The sequence below is a fragment of the Cupressus sempervirens genome, chromosome 4, assembly GCF_028749045.1.
Source record: "Cupressus sempervirens isolate cs-2001-9-10 chromosome 4, ASM2874904v1, whole genome shotgun sequence".
Classification (NCBI taxonomy): Eukaryota; Viridiplantae; Streptophyta; class Pinopsida; order Cupressales; family Cupressaceae; genus Cupressus; species Cupressus sempervirens.
Window position 1 is genome coordinate 585,492,131 of NC_143121.1, and position 19,599 is coordinate 585,511,729.

At 35.8% G+C, this 19,599-nt stretch overlaps 1 protein-coding gene across 2 annotated transcripts in view; it reads right to left on the reverse strand.

Moving 5' to 3' along the window:
• LOC149562562 (Tetratricopeptide repeat (TPR)-like superfamily protein) overlaps positions 1-19,599 on the reverse strand; it is a 127,384-nt gene that overhangs the window by 80,175 nt on the left and 27,610 nt on the right. Inside the window, exons 2-8 of one of the 2 annotated variants that reach the window (XM_089826053.1) lie at positions 18,591-18,815; positions 13,703-13,864; positions 12,079-12,352; positions 11,284-11,434; positions 4,170-4,392; positions 3,642-3,733; positions 3,301-3,436 (exon numbers count right to left, since the gene is read on the reverse strand). In XM_089826053.1, coding sequence (XP_089682179.1) covers positions 3,301-3,436; positions 3,642-3,733; positions 4,170-4,392; positions 11,284-11,434; positions 12,079-12,352; positions 13,703-13,864; positions 18,591-18,815 — 1,263 coding nt within the window. The remainder of the gene's footprint in view (positions 1-3,300; positions 3,437-3,641; positions 3,734-4,169; positions 4,393-11,283; positions 11,435-12,078; positions 12,353-13,702; positions 13,865-18,590; positions 18,816-19,599) is intronic. The other variant, XM_089826054.1, reaches the window with a different exon arrangement.

A 19,599-nucleotide genomic window follows, 5' to 3' on the forward strand; every position in this document is an offset into this window, starting at 1 on the left:
GGGACTTACTACATATCCACTTGGTCCTTAAGACCTTATTCTATCCCAAAATACCCGTATTATATCCTTATCACTCATGGCAACCCATGAACCTTCAAGTGCTTGTTTGGTCTTCATGAGGTGCTCTTGCACCATACTGCCTCAGACAAGAACAGTCTCTAACCCTCATAGAGATAGTTCTTGCAAATCTCCCCCTTGCTTCTTGATGTCTTCTTCAAACATCCAAGTCACCTCTAGTTAGGCAGTCCTTGCCACTTGACTAAGTGTTCGTACTATGTCCTTCCCCTTGTCCGGTTGGTTTCTCTGCTATCTAGGATGCATTTCATCCTTGGGGTTTCAATGGTTGGCATCTGATTGACCCAATTGTCTTCCTCGGGTACTGCCTTATCACTGTCATTTACATCAGAAATTCTCCTTTAGGGAATAAGATCAGACACATTGAAGATAGGAGACATGGCAAAATTAGGAAGCAGCTGCAACTTGTAAGCAATTGCTCTATATTTGCTTTACACTTTGCAAGGGCCAATTCACTTCATCATTAGTTTACCATGACTGCCTTGGGTAATCTGCCCTTACTGAGATGAACCCTTACCAGATCACCAACTTGATATGGGCATCCCTTCTCTTCTGATCCACTCTTGCTTTGGCCCTTTGAGCATTCTGCTGCAAGTTTTCTCTGATTTGATAGATTCCTCCATAACTTCTGCAAAACCTTCAACGTGTCTGCTCTTTCTATCCAATTCCTGTGCATCCCTTAGTTCGAACACTCCCCTAGGTTGACTTCCATATACAATTTCCAAAGGGCTCATACCAGTACTTTTGTTGAAGTAGCCATGGTGGACATAATGTTGAAAGATTCCATGATGGCATCATATTGAGCAATTCCATGATGAGATCTTGTATGTTTCTTCCCGCAAATGAGAGTTGCCATGGTGGGCATCATATTGAGTGAGTTCATGACGTTATCACGTTGACAGAATCTGTGATATAATTTTTGTTTTCTCGCAAATGGGTGTGGCCATTATGAATGTCATGTTGAGAGATTCCATGACATAAGAGTGTTTGAAAAGATATCTCTAAGAGGGAGTGATGGCGATATGCAGCTGCAGGAGTTATCTTTTATACCTGTGATGGTTGTCTCTTTAACATTGTTCTGATCATTCATGAGGTGTTCTAATGCTACATATTCACTCAAATGTTCATTCTTTTCTTTGATATTTGGCAGCATTTAATCTTCCATTAAGAATGAATGTCTAAGACTATGAATGGTTTGAAACTGTTCATAGATGGACGGCAAGAAATATGAAGAGTTCAATTTGCAGATGAACGGTCCAAGAAATATGGAGAGCCACGGCAGTCACATCTGTGCTGCGTCCGGTTTTTGGAAAACAAAGAGGTTATTCCTGTATGTGTGTTGGTGGTAGTCGAAGGTTATGTTTCATTAGGTCTTTCTGTTTGTGGTGATCATTTATATTCAGCTTAGTTCACATTCAGTCAGGGGCATGATTATTGTGTAAGTTCTTCCTATGATTACCGTAGGTGTTTTCGATAGATATCTATTGTGTAGCATACATTATCATTATCAGAGAATTCTGGTTGAAGTCATTTATATTGCAGATTCAATATTGGGAAGCGAATGTTCTGTATTTAAGTGTCTTCAGTCTCAGAGAAGTACTTATCATTATTTCAGTTTGTGAGCATTGTATTCAGATTCCATTATTATTTCAATAAAATAATAATTTGGTATGGCTGAATTTTTCCCCTCAAGTTGGAGGCTTTTCCAAGGGTAACTTTGTGTCTTGTGTTCTTGCATTATCAATTCTCTGTATTGTGCTATTTCTGATTTCAAATTAGCATGGAGGTTCGTTATCGATAATGTTTGAATAATATTGTTATGTTATTGGAAAGAACCAAGGGTTCTTCCACAAAAACCACTCTTAAGATCTTAATTTCAGGTTTGAAAGATAATCCCTACCTCTAATGGTGTGGTTCCATTCAGTGGCCACCAATGTGCGCATTAAAGTGTTGGTTTGGGTTTGATTTGAAGAATTTTCCATAGTTTGTACAAGTACTTTGAGAATGATTTGGAGAGATTCTTTTTTGGCATACACCTAATACAAGATGTACCAATCCTTGCTGGAAGTACTAAAAAAAACAATTAAGTTTTGTTTTTATATGTTGTCTAGGATGCCATTATTGCTTAAATCAGCAGGACCTACAATTGTTATGGTGCAGACTTAACTTGTTGAAAGCCACACTATGACCCTATTAATGGCTGTACCTTAGCTTGCCATGGCAATTGCCAAGTTGAGTTGCTGCCTTTTTTAGGGTATTTCTTATGGGTTGTAGGCACCTCAAATCTCTAGAGAACAGTTACACATGCGTTGGGTTGCGCATCTCACACTGGCATGGTTACGAGAGGAAATACATGAAATAAACATTTAACCGACATTTATTTTCTTATGCTTTTAAGTTATATTTCATGTATATTGTAAGGATATTTGAGATGGGTTTCGAATCTTCATGTGTTACAATGCAAAAACTAATTCTGAAGGATCTTATTAGTTTTCATTGTTCAAACTTAGTCAATTTACATGAAACAAACATTTAAGTGACATTTATTTTCTTATACTTTTAAGTTATATTTCGTGTATATTGTTAGGATGTTTGAGATGGGTTTTGAATCTCCATGTGTTACAATGCAAAATCTAGTTCCGCAGGATCTTATTAGTTTTCAGACTTGGTCAATTTTGGTGATCAGCAGTTTTTAGTGTACTCTCAGTGAGCTCAGTTTGTTATGACATCATTTAAAATGAAAATGGAGTGTATTTGATGAAGTTTGAAATGATATTGAAGCCTATGCTCATGTTGGATGTGCCAGACGAGTTGGTGAGTTTTTGCGGTGTTATCTTTGTGTTCAAACCTTTATACTAGAAGAGAACAATGTGGGTTCAACGAGATTTTGGATAATATTCAAACTTAAGTCTGAAATTGTAAAAGCTACTTAAGTCATATGGGATTAATGTATGTTTATTCTGTGATATACTCTCTCATATATATATATGTGTGTGTGTAACCACAGATGCATATCTAAAACAACATCAAGAAATGTGAATTTCAAAAGATTTGTGCATTCCATAAGCACTCTTATTCCGACGAATCAACAAGGATATTTAACAGCATCCTTATAATGCCAAAAGTAATTAAACAGTGACAAAGTCTACAGAGTCCGTCAAATATAATGTTGTTTCATGACGAAATTCAACAATTGCCATAATTCTTTGGCGTTGAAAATCTTACCTGCCTAAAACATGAAGTAACTCTGCCAGATCTATTCGTATAGTTTCCAAAACAGTATCATCAAGTGAAATTGTTCCACTATTTTCCATAATAGATAGACCTTTCCTGTATAAAGCGACAGCATCTTTAACATCACCTGCATAAATTTCAAGGAAGGATGCAAAAAGAAAAACAAATCAAAATAAGACACTCAAAGTTGACAAAAATATAAAATAAAAATCAAATAAAATTGATCAAAAGAATAATTGTATGAACAAATGTCAAGACCATGCTAGGGAAGTGAAATTTACAGTGAGAAAGAAAAAGTACAGTTATTATTATTCGTGTATTGGAAAAAATACCTTTTGCACTCAATGCATGAGCTAAAACACACGTAATTGACCCTGCTGTTACATCATTTTCTCCATGTTGCTTCTCCATTATAGCCAATGCCCTGGAAAAGAAAATAAATGATAAATGATAACTAGACCTAAATGTGAGTATTAAAAAATAACATTTATTATTAATCCTTACAACATCTCAATTACTTAAAAAGAACAATTGAAATTCATGCTTTTACAAAGGTGCAGAAGAAAACATGACTAACAAAAGGCTAAAGGATAATTTATAACATTATGTCCCAAGTGGCTGCTCTCATTCTGTTAAGTGTTTTCAGTCTTACTATGAGCAAGTATTCTTCTCTAAGAACCCTTTACATAACTTCAAGTATTTACCATCAAGCTTCCAATATTGTCACTTGTCTTCAGTTAAATTATAATTAATTCATGAACTAATTCATGTTTCCAGATTTGCAATTTTGGACAAAAAGTTAATGTTGGAATTGAATTTCAGCAAAATGTTATCACTGCAAACGAACTGTGCTCAACAACCTGCGCAGTGAATCCTCTGCCTCTTGGATTCTGTATTCCGCTACTAGAACTTGACTCATCTGTGTTAATGGAAAAACAAGATCTTCACTTTCTGCTCCCTTTCTTGCCTCCAATATAGAAATAGCCCGATGATAAAGTTCAATGCTGGTACTTTCCTCACCAAGAAGATTGAGTGTATCAGCTAAACACAAGAGTATGGTGACCAATAGCGGACTGTTCTTTCCTGCAAAAATTGTATTTATTAATAATGTAAGACAATATAAAATGAAAGTATCTATTGCATGGAGGAAGACATATATGATAATATATAAAGAGAAAAACAAGCTATTTTAACTAAAATTAAAATTTAATATATAAATATTTCAATTTTACAACTTTAATGCATAAACTTAACTTTGCCATCTGCTTTATCATCATCCTATTCAAACAATTGCTCACTTAAGCAACAGGGACAGTTAGCATAGAGTCAAGTTTTGCTCATAAAATTATAACTGGCAACGTATTAATTGTTTGTCTGCTTTAAGATTTTGTAGAAATTATTGTAGTCAGATGTTATGCTTGACAACTATCAAGTCATTTGAAAGTCCAATAAAGAAGCCCAATCCTTGGCTCAATATTTATGGAGACTTACATGTGAATATAGATACAATTTTACTAGTCTGTCTGGTATGCACTGTCATTTTGTTATGATTCAAAGTATTGCTTTTATCAGATTGAACACAAACAATTAGCACTATTGCCCTTGTAGAAATTGATTTAAGATATTCATACCCTAGACACCAATAAAGGCAAGAAAAGACCACAATCATTAAGATTGATAGAATAAAGAGAACTGAGAAGACAACAATGATAAATAGTCAAAGAGACCTCAATAATAAAAGTCCTGAGTTGGAACCAATGCCAAGAATAAGGTAAAAGTCAAAATGTGAGTTAAAATCGAAACCCTAACCAAGAGAACAAAAAACTTCCACTACAAGTAACCATACAAGGGTAGAGGGGGAAGAAATATCAAGGCACCTTCCACCATCTAACAAAACAGAGACCAATCTTTTCAACCAAGTAGAAAACCTAGTACAACAACCACAAGATGAAGAACGGGTGATAGATTTAAAGATCCACTGACATAAGAAGACAAATGTAATCTACCACATATCAAAGAATTGGTAATTGAAGAAATCAAGCAGAAAAATCTTAGGCCAAAGACATACAAGAAAGAACATGAAGGCAATTCAAGTGTGCAGAATGCTAAGAGAAGACAAGTTAAGGATTTTAACGAAGACGAGAGCGCAAAAGAAGCATTGACATATGGATCAATACACCTTGAAGAGTAGGTTTTAGGTGAGGTTGCATCAAAACAAAAATATGGTGAATCCCCCATCGAGTTCACAAGTAATGGATCAAAAGATCTTATGATCCATTATAAGACCTATGAGATGATTTTAAAAACAAATAGCCATTGTGATAGATCCCATTAGCTATGCTCCTTCCCAACAACTCTAAGAGACATAGAGATTGATTGGTTCAAAGAGATCAAACTGACTTCCGAAACTACTTGGGAAAGATGAATTCAGGGAAGCTTTGGCTGTGAGCAGCCAAAGCCAACCATAGCTACAAAAATAACACACTCTAGACAGCTGGAAGTAATTTTTCCATTTTAGCAGGGCTTGGTGAGTTCATCAACATGACCCTCGTGAGCTGACAGATTGACTTGAGGGTCTCTGTTGATAGACTTGCTATTTAAAAGTGTGTGCAAGAAGCATCTTTAGTGAAAGGTGTGTTGGAGAAGCCACACTTCATTTTGTGTTATAAAAGAGACTTCATGAAGGAAAAAAGGATTCATTCGCTTGGCTATTGTTTCTATTATTTGGTGAAGTTGTTGAAGGTTTCCAACAAGGGTTTCTTGAGGACTGATTACTCTTCTGATCTGCACTTTTGAGCTATTGAAAGACATGGTGAATTGTTCTCTAATCATCTGGTCAATTATTGCAATCACAATTTTGGTGCTGTTGTATACCACAATTGCTTTCTATTTGCTGCAATCGATCAGAATAGCTAGGCAATTCATTTTTCGTTCAAGTCTGTTATATACTGTGTTTTTTTGAAGGCTAATTACTGTTGGATCTGGGTGCACATTGGTCTGCAATTAATTTCATCTTGGCGGTCAGAATTTGGTGTTTGCTTGAGATGCTTGACTGCCATGTCCAGGCGTCCAAATACTTGCTGCTGTAGATGCCACTGTTAGGCATTTTTATTGAGGCTGCCATTTTATGTGAATAGCAGCGACTGAAGTGAGAAAGGGCTGCATTTGAGTTGTTGGCATTTGGGGTGTCTAATTCCCTCTATAATTATCGTCTTCCTATTGTTCATTCTGCTTGGAGTTAGCGTGCAATCTGGTCGCACCAGTTGGTGAGAAATTACAGATTGAGCATGGAATAAGGAGAAGACCTTGCTGCAAGTGCAAACGCCTAACTGCTGTTGGTGTCATCGTCATAACCAGGTTCTTGTTGATTGCAATTTCATGACAATAAGTTGTAATAATTTGCAAATTTATAATTGCAAATCCTTGGCTTTGCTTGATATTTCAGTTTTTAATAAATTGCATTAAAATTCTAATATCATTGGAGTTGCAACAAGTTTATTATCCAGGTCTGTCTCATTGATAATTACTTTTCATGCAAACTGTTTGCATTAATGTCTAGCTGCTGTAGATGCATATTTATTTTGTGTGACATCTATATGCATTCGAAAAATCAAAACAATTCCAATTGGACTATACCATTTGGAAGTATTTTAATCACATTTGGCATCATTTCAAGCAATCATTATCAATCTGAAAATCAAGGACAGCGAGATAGAGGATGCATGCAAAGTGTTTGACAAAATGTCAAACATCAGAAAGTGAGATAAATTGATGTTTATTCTATGTGACATCTATATGCATTCGAAAAATCAAAAGAATTCCAATTGGACTATAGTTCTTTGTCTAGACATCTTAGTAACCATTTGGAAGTATTTAAATCACATTTGGCATCATTTCAAGCAATCATTATCAATCTGAAAATAAAGGACAGCGAGATAGAGGATGCATGCAAAGTGTTTGACGAAATGTCAAACATCAAAAGTGAGATAAATTGATGTTTGTTGGAGTTGGAACCAGTTGGGGTTCTCACAATGGTATTAGAGTAGTTTCCTACCATCCTGTGCAGTACGGAAAAATTATTATTTTGGTCCTATTGTTGTTATTTGAGTGACCAGCACTCTTGCACTTATTTCAATTATGGACAAATGCAGGAAATCTAATAAATATGGAAACCAATTGAATAACAGAGGTGATCTCAAGAAGCAAACAAATGCCCTAATGGAAAGCGTGGAATCTATGGAATCTATGATTTGGAGAGGCAGGCTATGGAAGAGGAAGGGTGGATTTGGATTCACATGGGATGACATTGAGAACGAGGTGGTTGAGGATGACAATGAAGAGTCATTGCTAATGTTAGTAGCATCTACACCAAGGATGGAGGTTGAGCCACAACCTATTGTGACAAGTCAATAAGCGCAGTCACAACAAACTCCTTTGACTAGACCCTCTAGTTCTACTTATCCCATAACTTTTACTAGAGCTAGGAAGAGGAATATGTAATATGTTTCCTATCCCCTAACTTTTACTAGAGCTAGGAAGAGGAATATGTAAAATGTTTCGATGTACTTCTATTTTTACAAAAACAATTTTCTACTTTAATTTTTCTTCAAACTATTGGGCTATCCTCTATCAACATCCCACAGGAGGATGCCATTTTGCATCCATTTTGCATTTTAATCAATCAAATATATCTAGACTTAGCTTGTTTTATTTATGTGTTCATTTATTGACTCATTGGATGCATCTCCTCATTGCATTTTGCCAAAAACAAACATTTATAATTAGATTTGAGCAAATTTTCAAGTTGCTGAGTTTTTTACCGAGCTTTTTTAAGCATTGGAAACTTTTTTGCTTTTGGCAAACTGTTCAACTATCCATTGTACTTCCAACGGAACTAGCATAAGGAACCTTAGACATATCCTCAAAATCATAATCAAAACTTGGTGACATTTCTAAACTCAACTTAGCATCAACTAGAAATGGAATAATAATTGGTTTACGCTAGTGCTTAGTAAACCTTTACAAAATAGCATTAACATACTTTGGCTTAAAAAAGCCTTCTATGAAGCTGACCTCTATTAATGCCACCCAAGGAAGATGTAAGGTAACCTATCTTTGCCTGCTAGTTGACATGGCACTAAGCCACCGTGTTTTTGTATGCATGTTGAAGAGTTAGTCACATGTTTTTTTTTTGATAGGTAACATATTGATTTTATTAAGTAAAGATAGAGCTTACAGAGATGAAAGTTCCAGACATGCCATAATACTAAGTGGCCAAAAACACACATACCTGCCTAATCTCCCACTCCCCATTGACATTAGATTGTCAATATTTACAAAAGGGGGCATTAACACCCAGCAAAAAGGGCAAACCCTTTCACAATAATTTTCATATTTCATGAAGCACATAAACAAAATGAACAAAATCAAGACCCCAGAACAAAGGCCAAAAGGTTCTGATTTCATTCACTTGAACCATTTAGCTGCATCCTCCTTGGTGAAATTTGGAATTTCTCAGTCATCCTCCACAGCCCGTAGCATGCCCTTGCATTCTAGTCCTTGAGGGTGCTTCCAATCGGTTGAAGTTGTGCCCGCCTCCGCTTCCAATGACACATCCATCCATGCACCAAAACCATGGTCTCCCCTGAGGCATCCCATTCATCCCTTGCCATCTGAAATCTCAATGGCTCCCCTAGCATCCTCACGCTCTTACGTGGAGTCAACTTCATGAAACCCCTCCTCGCCTCGTTCTTAAACTAGACCATTTCCTCTAGGAAAGTGACCACCTTCCTCCATCCTTCCGCATCTTTTGGCAAATGCACCCCTTGTGGAGATGCAGAAGACCAAATTACCAAAGGTTGAACCTGAGAGTCTCCCAAGGGCCCTGTCCATTTCCAAGCGAACACCTAGCACTGCTTTGTCAACTACATCATCAATCCCCAGCAACCATTGCAAATCTATACAAGCTGCCACAACCCGACGAACTTCCTCCTTTGATTCACCAATCAGCAAAGCCAAAGCCACAAAGAGAGATGCAATGTCCAAATTGGACCTTCACCTCCAATAAGTGTCCAAGTATTCCGGCCCAAAAATCTCATGGATGTCAACCATAAATTCCTTGTCTTCAAACAAGAAAATATTCTTCATCCTCCTCGTTGTTATCCTCCCTTCATACAACTGGGTCTGGTTGTTCAATTCCAGTGCGAAATTGGCCTCCATCTCAGTTTTCCGAGAAAAGTTTACTACTGAAATCAATCATTGCCTGCCTTTAATCACGCCCTCAAAAACTCTAGAAGCCCAAACTTCGAGACGTGCTACTTTATGATTACATATCCTCTGGCATGTGCCAAATATGAATCCTTCATGAGTGCCCTTCAATTCAGGAGCTCCATCTCATAATTGAGAGAGGTACACACGCAATGGGGAAATTTAAACACACAATTAAACTGTTCCAACACCCATAGCCCTTACTCCAAATTGAGAAGCCTAAGGTCTTCCAAAATGTCATCCCAGTTCCCCAAGGAATCATCCACTCCCAAGTTGGCCAACTTGTCTACCAACTTATTTGCCTCCCGATAGACATGGGTTATCTTGAAGTCTTCAAATTCCATCAATAGACACTTAATCTGGGAAATGCGTTTATCAAGGTGCCATGACTCCAATTTCCCTTTTTTGATTCCATTGATGATAATCTTTGAATCTCCTTCCAAATGCAATCTACATATACCAAGCTTAACTCCTAGAACTAAAGCCTCCTTGGCTACTTCACATTCTGCCACATTATTTGTGCCATCCCTTACACATTTAGCCATAAAGGCTACGGAATTTTCCTTATGGTCTTGTGCTATACATCCATTTACCTGGGTTTTCTTGAGCAGCCCCATCGAAATTTAGTTTAATCTATCCCTCCTCTAGTGGTTGCCAACAACACTGTTCTCTTCTACGAGTAGTATCAACCCTTACAAGCCCATTAACAGGCAAGCTAGTCAAAGTGTTACATGCATATTAATGTTGACCAGCCATAAGATCAATTACACTAACTTTAACCTTATTAACTTGAGCCATTGCGAATCCCTCAAATCTGCTGGGGTGTAAAAGCTGGGAAGAGGTACCAACAATGATGGTTCCAATTTAAAAAACTCTATCTTCCATTCTTGCTATGAGTCCTTACTCTACAAAGCTATCCTATGGCTGGATATATTTAAAGTTCATTAACCTAATTTTGTGCACCAACACCTCCAAAAATATGCTAAAGTGAAACACCTAGCACCAACAAAGACTTCACCATGAAACAATCCAACCATGTAAAGTGTACACAGTAAACACCATTCATGTCCATTAAATACAATATTACAATCATAAATTAGACACAAATCATGGATATGGTATTATTCTTTTTATGATCATCCATAACAAACGAGAATGTTGGGAATATGAATTATAAGCCAGTTCATATATATATATATTACACAAGAGCTTTCAAATAATACAGAAATTTGAAGTAACCACAGGTATATCACTTAGGACATATATATAGGCCAGCACAATGCCATTCATTTTATTTCTTCATCTCATTATTTGATACTGCCATTACATTAAAAAAATCCTTTATCCATGCCAACACAAGGAACAAAAATCTGTTTAGCATACAAAAGTTTCCTCTAAGTTGTCTGACAAAAAGAAAGCAGTCAGGTATAGCATGAATGACTAAAATTCTATAAAGCCTTTAAGATTGTGTATGATATTTAAAATGATTTCTTAAATTGGTATCAATAATTATCTGAGAGGCATCCAACTTTGTCTTGGAAAATGTCATGATATATAGATGCACCTGTAACCCTAATTGTACTTTGAAGAAATGAAAATCTGATTTGACTTTGTATGTCCGAATAAAAACCATCTGAGAAGAATCCAGGCATTATAGAATGTCAAAGAAATGAATAAATTACAGGGAAATTTAAAGGCTAGTTTTACCAAGGATGCATTCTTGGATTTCAAGACTTCTTGTACAGAGAGGCAATGCTTCCTCTGGCTTCTCAAGACCTATATACATACTCCCTGCAATTTCCAGAATCCTGTCAACCAGTGGCTCGTGATTCCCAACATTGGCCATTATTTCTTTTATCTGCAATCAATACAGAAACTTACTGAAATAAAGAGTTGAAAAATAACGAAGAGCATGCTTGCTGTTTTAAAAAGCATTGTGGCAAATTCAAGAGCACAATATTAACATAGCAAGGAATCTGTCCATTATGCACACCCACGGAAATTAGATATTTTTCAAGTAAATTGGAAATGAAGGAAGCAGATTGATAGGAATGCTAAAGGATCGTTGTTTGAGAACAATAGGGCACAGATCCCTTCAGGCAGAGGTAATTGCCCTATTAGATATGTTACAACTATATAGGAAATGAAGATAGCGATTGGGAAGGATTATTGAACTCACATGAACAAATGCCAAAAAGGCAATATGGTAGGGAACTTCCAAGTATGGTTGAACTTCCTAACCCATTGCTTATCTGCCTACCATTACGATATAAGATGCCCATGTCTATTATGAAAACTGCTGTTTGAACTGGGATGCAAGGGTCTATATTTATAGTACAGCAGAGAGAATTTTTTCTATAAACAAATATTATGGTTTTGTATTCTTTTGACTTTGCAGCATTTATCAAAGTTGCTGACACAGATAACAGGGAGAATATACCAAAAGCTTTTTTATAATTAGTGTGGACGGCAGTAGTCTCAGAACATTGATAAAGAATATACCTGCTCAAGCATATACTCTGCAAATGTAAATTCACAAAGACTCATATTCAACTGGGCTAGAATAGCAAGCATGGCAGCCTGCTCTACGCCTTTCACACCCATCTCTACCTGCTCTGTCACAACTTCATAGTTTGCTTCAATTAATTCCCTGGCAGTTTCTTCATCTCCAGTTTTAATCATTTGCTCCACTACATTAAAAAGTTCACGTAACTGACCCTCCAATTCACTCACTTCATTTGAATATTGTTTCTGATCATCACTCAATGGTAAATACCTGCAAAAGAAAACTACTCAGAAAAAAGATGCAAGGAATGCATAACTTAAAAAAAATCTTTGACCCTCACCAACAACTGAATGTAAAAGAAGTATGGAGGAAAAACCATCTGATCATAGCAGGTGTTAAAATCTCCAAAATGTGTAGGTAGGCTTTAAAAAATTAAGATAATAGAAAGATAAACATGAAACATAAAACACGGGAAAGCATGCACCGAAAATTCAAAGAGAACACAAAACGTACAATAAAGCAATAGCAAACAAGATCCATGCCACCTGAGGTCACTGTAAGGAATCTCTCTTATAAGTCATCAATTTGCATCTATGCCCACAAATTCAAATATACAAAAGCAAACCAAAATTATCAGATATAGTGGTAAGCCACACTAGATTAGGAAAAAAAACTACGGTTGGATAAAAAATGACACTTTTATATGTCAGTCTGAGCTGATTTTGCATTCATAGATTGATTGTCAATATGAATAATTTGAATTTACCGCCTCACTGATTCCTACATATTTTCCAACTAAATTTCCAAATCTTGTTAGCAATCTTACCGTCCTATAAAAAAATCCTTTGCTACATAGTGACTAGCAGGATGGTTTGAAACAATGGGAAATAATTTAAATTTTTCTAGTCAACACATCAAGTAGAAGTAAAAATTGAAGTTTACAACATGCGAATTCATCAAAGCTCACACAGCCATCAATATTGTAGAATTCAATATGAAAAAAATCAAAAGGCACTATTTGGATGATAATCGATTCCAAGCATCAATTTATTACATTTTAGTATCCATAAACCAACTGTTTACATAGTGACTAGCAGGATGGTTTGAAACAATGGGAAATAATTTAAATTTTTCTAAGTCAACACATCAAGTAGAAGTAAAAATTGAAGTTTACAACATGCGAATTCATCAAAGCTCACACAGCCATCAATATTGTAGAATTCAATATGAAAAAAATCAAAAGGCACTATTTGGATGATAATCGATTCCAAGCATCAATTTATTACATTTTAGTATCCATAAACCAACTGTTTACATAGTGACTAGCAGGATGGTTTGAAACAATGGGAAATAATTTAAATTTTTCTAAGTCAACACATCAAGTAGAAGTAAAAATTGAAGTTTACAACATGCGAATTCATCAAAGCTCACACAGCCATCAATATTGTAGAATTCAATATGAAAAAAATCAAAAGGCACTATTTGGATGATAATCGATTCCAAGCATCAATTTATTACATTTTAGTATCCATAAACCAACTGTTAATTAGATATAGAGAGCCAACATTGCAACCAAAAAGTTGGAGATGATGAAATGGGATAGTGTCTAAATTAACTTACATAAATTTACCCTTAGCACCAAGTGATGCTGCTGTGTTGTCCATTGTAATTGCATTTCTAAAAGAATTTGTACAACTGCCAAGAAAATGTCTCTTTCCATCATTTCCATCTACAACCTCGACAGACTTTATATGCTCTGGCTCACTGAAACCAATCACATGCCTGCTTCATATATGAAAGTCACTTGCTGATTGTAATAAGCCTTGATGCTCCAAACAACATAAGAAAAGAAGAGAGAAACATTACTGAAAATCTAAACTTTGCAAGCACATCCACCAAATAAAATTCAACCATAATAGTTCAGCATAGAAATTGTGCTAAAGCATCTCTTCATGCTGTTATTACCAGGAAAAGTCTCTTCACTGCATGCAAGACAAATAAAATTGATCGCTCAATTTGACAATAGAGGATGGAAATGAAAAGTAAGATCTCTCCATGTTTAAATTGCATCCAAGACTCGAGGACAACCTTCATTCGGCCATATTGCCTTGTGATAATAGCACATATATTAATGCATTCAATACAATGCGATCAAAAGCAATCAAGACTTGCATGAGAACTGACACTTGCCATCCATCACCGAATTATTATAAGTAAAAGATGCTACTGGCATACATGAGCACTTTGGAGTAATCAAGCACCTAAACAACTGAACATAAAGGTTGAAAATATTTTATTACAATATATCCTAGAAGAAAAAAATACGTACAGATGAACAAATGCCAAGTAATGGCAATAAAAATGCAACCATTCAGAAGGGCACAAAAATAACATAAACCACAAATTGACATTGTAAGTAACATCCCCTTCTTGGATCACCTTATACATTGCCTTATATTCACAAATCCAAATGAAGCGAATAGCAAAATATAGTTCGAGTTATAATACTTTCTCTCAAAAACAAGATAAGATAGTCCTGTTTTGGAAACCTGCAACTAGATTAGATAATAATGAAAATATAATTCATAAAAATACATCCAATTCTAGGGTTAAGGAATATATAAATAATCTGCACAATAAATCTCAATGATTACATGGGAATTCAACCATAACAAGGGTTGTTTTGGAAGACATGATGAGGTGCCCCAAATATCCTCTACCCTAGGCCCAAGAGGAAAATCGTATCCTTTGTGGCCTTATGTAGTCATTAACCGATGGCCCTTAACCATCATTGTGAGTTGGTGTACCTAGCGAGGGCTTTGCACTATTCCCCTCCATTGCATCAAACTCTCACTTCTTATGATTGACTCACTTCAACAATTGATCGATCCAAGGCTAGTAGAGGAGCTGCAATAGGGTACCATGATCCTCAACCATAGGACCAAGGTGAGTATATTATCCTCATTGGCCTCATATGCACCTTAACCAATAGGATCCACAACCATCACAACAAGGGTCCTTTATGAGGCATAGTACCTAGTGGGGTTGTTTCACTCTTCTCCCTCCTTGAATCCCCTTCCTTAGCTCAACATCATCTATTATTTAATAAAGAGATTCATATTTGATAAGTGCATAGATATTGAGATTCAGCATACATTGGCTGCATAAAATATGATGCAAATGTATAATTTCACTTCTATGTGTAATTCACATAAATGCACATGCCTTGCTACTTCTTATACCACAATAACTTAAGAGATTGTAACAATCACCTTGCTGTGATTGCTTTTTTTGTTCCTTCCATTATTGTTAAATGATTAATCGATTGAATAAATTCCTTTGATTTGATTATTCAAGGTGTTGGTGAGGTATGATTAAGTGTGATTATATGATTAAAAAATGATGATATAATGTTAGCTAGTTTCAAATATTGTTTGGTAATGATTGAATGAATGATGACTTAATAGGGTGATGCTTGATTGCTGAATTGTATGTATTATTGGTCCCAAAATGGAGTGATCATCAATGTGGATTTGATGATTGTTTGCTTAATATTGTTGTTTGATTGTTTGCTTGATTTCTCGAGGGAAGATGATTGATGGAATAAGGATGATGATTTGAGGGATACATGGGTGATGATTCATAAGTGACCCTTGAATGATTGGAATAATCTTTTTATACTTTCTTAATGAAAGGGTCACCGTCTTTCATAGGGCTCAAGTCACCACCTTCCAACGCTGCCCTTTGAGAGTAAAAAATTATCTCCCAAGTTGATCTCTCTTGCCTTTCTTCCTCTAACGAACCCCTCTCCCATTTATAGCTACCAATGTGGGGGACACCTCTTCATCATGTCTGCCCATTGCCATAGTCATGACCTTCCACAATTACCACCCTTGGAAGGAGTCACAACCTTTTTCCCTTTAAAATATTCACTTCCTTCCCATTCCTTCCTTTAATCCTTCCTTAACTCCTATGCTCCATTCTTTCTTCCTCCTTCCATCTATATCTGCTCTCAATAAGATCGATATTCAGTACTTTTCATCTGATTCCTTATGTCAGATTTTACATTCATTGATGCCTGCTGCTACTTATATTCTATTTATAACCGTTTTGATCCTCCTATTTTTATTATGTTTCATTTTCTTCCATGCCACACAACTAAGGCATTACAAATTAGACTTTTCTGCTATATTCCGATCGCGCCTGCAGTTTTTTTAATTATCTCTGCTGTATATGTATTTTCCTCTACTGTTGTTCGATGCCTTTTTGGAGATGATCCTCAAATATAAATCTTACCTCCTTGAAACAGAAGAGTCGGGCCTCTTTCCACCACATCTTTTCATCTTGCCAATCACACCTCTTCTAGATTCAATTTTTAATTTCCTTTCATTAAAACCCCTTTGGGAAATAACTACTAAAAAACCATTTTGCTTAATGGAGATAATCGCTATTTGTAAACAATAGTCATTGCCTAAATGGAATCACCCCTTAACGCCAAACGACTGTCATAATGAAACTGTTCCTTTACCTTAGTAAATGAGATCACTGCCTTAAGGAGCTCTCCCTTCAAAACAGAACGTTGCCTTATTGCTGAGATTATCAGACATTGCATATTATATGGGCCGTATGTAGCATGGGAAATGATTTGTTCCTCTAGTTTGATACTGCAGAAAATAGTGAAGTCTTATTTAATAAGACAATTTTCTGGTATATTAGATGTCTTCATCTGTTATGTGTGGTCATGACATTGTAGGTCATCATGTTGCAACTCTTGAACAGATGTTTTTGCTTATTAAAATAAGTTAATTTGCAGAAATGGCCTTTTGAGTGTTATCAAACCAAGAAACACCATCCATATGCAAAATCTTCTCTCTGGCACAATCTTTCCAACCGCTCTCTTCGTAATTGTGTACTTTATCAGTTTGCTTATCCTTATCTATGCCGTTCACTTTCCTATTATCCTCTTGATTCTTTCTGGACCCCTCTCCTTCAATCTCTTTTATTTTTGCACCTCTTCATACCATACCCATTCCATCTCTTGCAATCCACTCACGGTGCTCTCTCTCTTGATCTCTTTTCCCATGCCTTCTACCCTAACTCCTTTGCATGTGAGAAAATTGAAACATTTTCCTGCAACATATTAATATATATTAGAGTCATTGACATTCTAGCAACTTTACAATACAGGGTTGCCTCAACTCTTGTCATCTCTTGCTTAAACCTAGCCTTGGTTTGCCACAATTGACAACAATTGTCAGCCTCTATCTACATCACCTCTTCCATTTGGGCCTTCACCCTTCTACCGCCCTGTCTCTCTCTCTCTATTGTCTCTACTTTTCATCCTCATCTGAATTTGGATTTCCCATGACTTTTCTCTTATTTTGTGTTGCAACATTGCTATTACTTGTTAAAGATGGTAGCTGCAATAGAGATCTTTATCTCTGGTCTTATGAAATAGAAATAAGTCTGTTATGACCATTATAGTCATCTTCAGCCGAAAGAGACATTTGTGATAATATTTAAGTTAATATTATATAAAAAGGCATGTGGCATACATCATGCAAAGAGGCATGCATATGGAAATATGTAAGTATTGAATATTTGGAAATATGAAGGGTCTTGTATTTGAAATTTGACAAGACCTTTGTGTGTGATATGAAGAGTCTCATTTCAATCTATTTATGTGATTGCTCAATGTATTGTATGCAATCAAGTGAAAAGCTTTGTAATTGAACATTTTTATTATCAATAAATAAATATTTTTCTGGTGTGGCTGGGATTTTCCCTTTAAGTGGGAGGGTTTTCCCAGGAAAAGTTGTCTTTTGTGCTAATTTTTGTACTTTTCCTATTGCTGTTTATCTATATTTTTGGACTAAACTTTAACATGGAATCAAAGCGAGGTTCAATAACAGTGAATAAGGGAGTCTTTGTGTTCTTTCATACTCTAAGATCTTCCAAGGATTTAAGGAACATGAGTTAATGATGTGAAGGAATCTCTTGCTTCATTGAGATTCAATGAGATAACTGAGGGTGGTGGTCATCAAAGTTGTGAATTTCTGATTCAAGACTTTCGACAACCTTCCAGGTAGAATAACTAGGTAGTAGTTTTTTGTTAAATGATCAATATTCACATGGGGGACTTGGTGAGCTCTCAATTACCATGTCTTGGTCTTTGACACCATTTTTTGTGGCTCTTGGATGCCTAGTCCAAGTTACTATTAACAAAAAGAGCACACCTATATGCAGTCATAGTCATATGAAATAACAAATTTCGTCTTTTCTTTTCCAGAAGAGAGCGGGGTTATAGAGAATTGCATTCCTAAGATAACAAAAATTTATATTTCTTAAATGTCTAAAGCATTCACTTTGAAACCAGTATTACCAAGGAATTAGTTTATCATATATCAGGTTATTGATAAATTTATGACACCATCAATCCATCCATTTTGCATGGTCCATAGGGATTTCAAAAGAAAAGGAAGGCTGATTTCACAGTAATGGAACCCACCTTTTGGAGCGTTCCCATGGAGATGATGCTGACAATGGGAAGCCACTATGACAGAGTTTGCCACAATTTCTTGACCTCAAGGTATGATCATGAAAGTTCAATGCTAGACTTCGAGATTTTCTGAACTCCACAGATACCACTCGTTTTCTACAACATAATAGCTGTATAGTCAATGTCCGTGGTAGTTGGAAAGTTGCCTTGCTATTAGTTGAATATGTACATGTCCTGGAATGTCATAAGAAAGCGCACACAATTGCCTCAAGTTTAGACAGTGCTGACATAAATATAAATGGTAACTCATTTCTGTGCATTGCTTATATACAAAATTTTAATGATCCAAGAGCTTTAGAACTAAAAAACCTGGTAAGCATAAAAAAGCTGATTAGAACTGACTAATTTCAGAGAGAGGTTGGTAATGCATCTAGAATACATCAGGCAAACAAGTGAAAACATTACACAAATCAAATCCAGGACAGAAAGCATTAACTTGGTAAACAAAAAACTAAAGTTGTTTAAGGATCCAGTATTTGTTAAACAAATATTGCATCCATAAAGCAGCGAATAGATTACATTGGTTTATGAAAATCTTTGATTTTAACAACTTTTCTTTATGGAAACAAGCTTGATTCCTGAAAAACTGAAAAAGGATATTGATCATTCAGAAAGTCAATGTAGTCTTAATAACAGTAAACTAAAGGCTCTCAAAGATGACATAGCAGTCATTGTTAAATCTAAACTTGCACAGTTACATTACATAGAGACATGATTATTCATCTGGTGTATCTCAAGCTGTTCTTTCCTTGCTTGTATAGGAGAGTATTTTCCTAGTGAACCTACTGTAAATCAAGCTGATGTATATCAAGCTAACATAAATCTTCCATTTCTTTTCTGAGATATCTGGCACATTTTTTCAAAAAACTAAAACTAGAACTATCATTTTAAACAGTATTCCACTCTTCAAGAATGACAATGGAACAATGCCTCAAACAATATGCTTTCTTGTTCTACA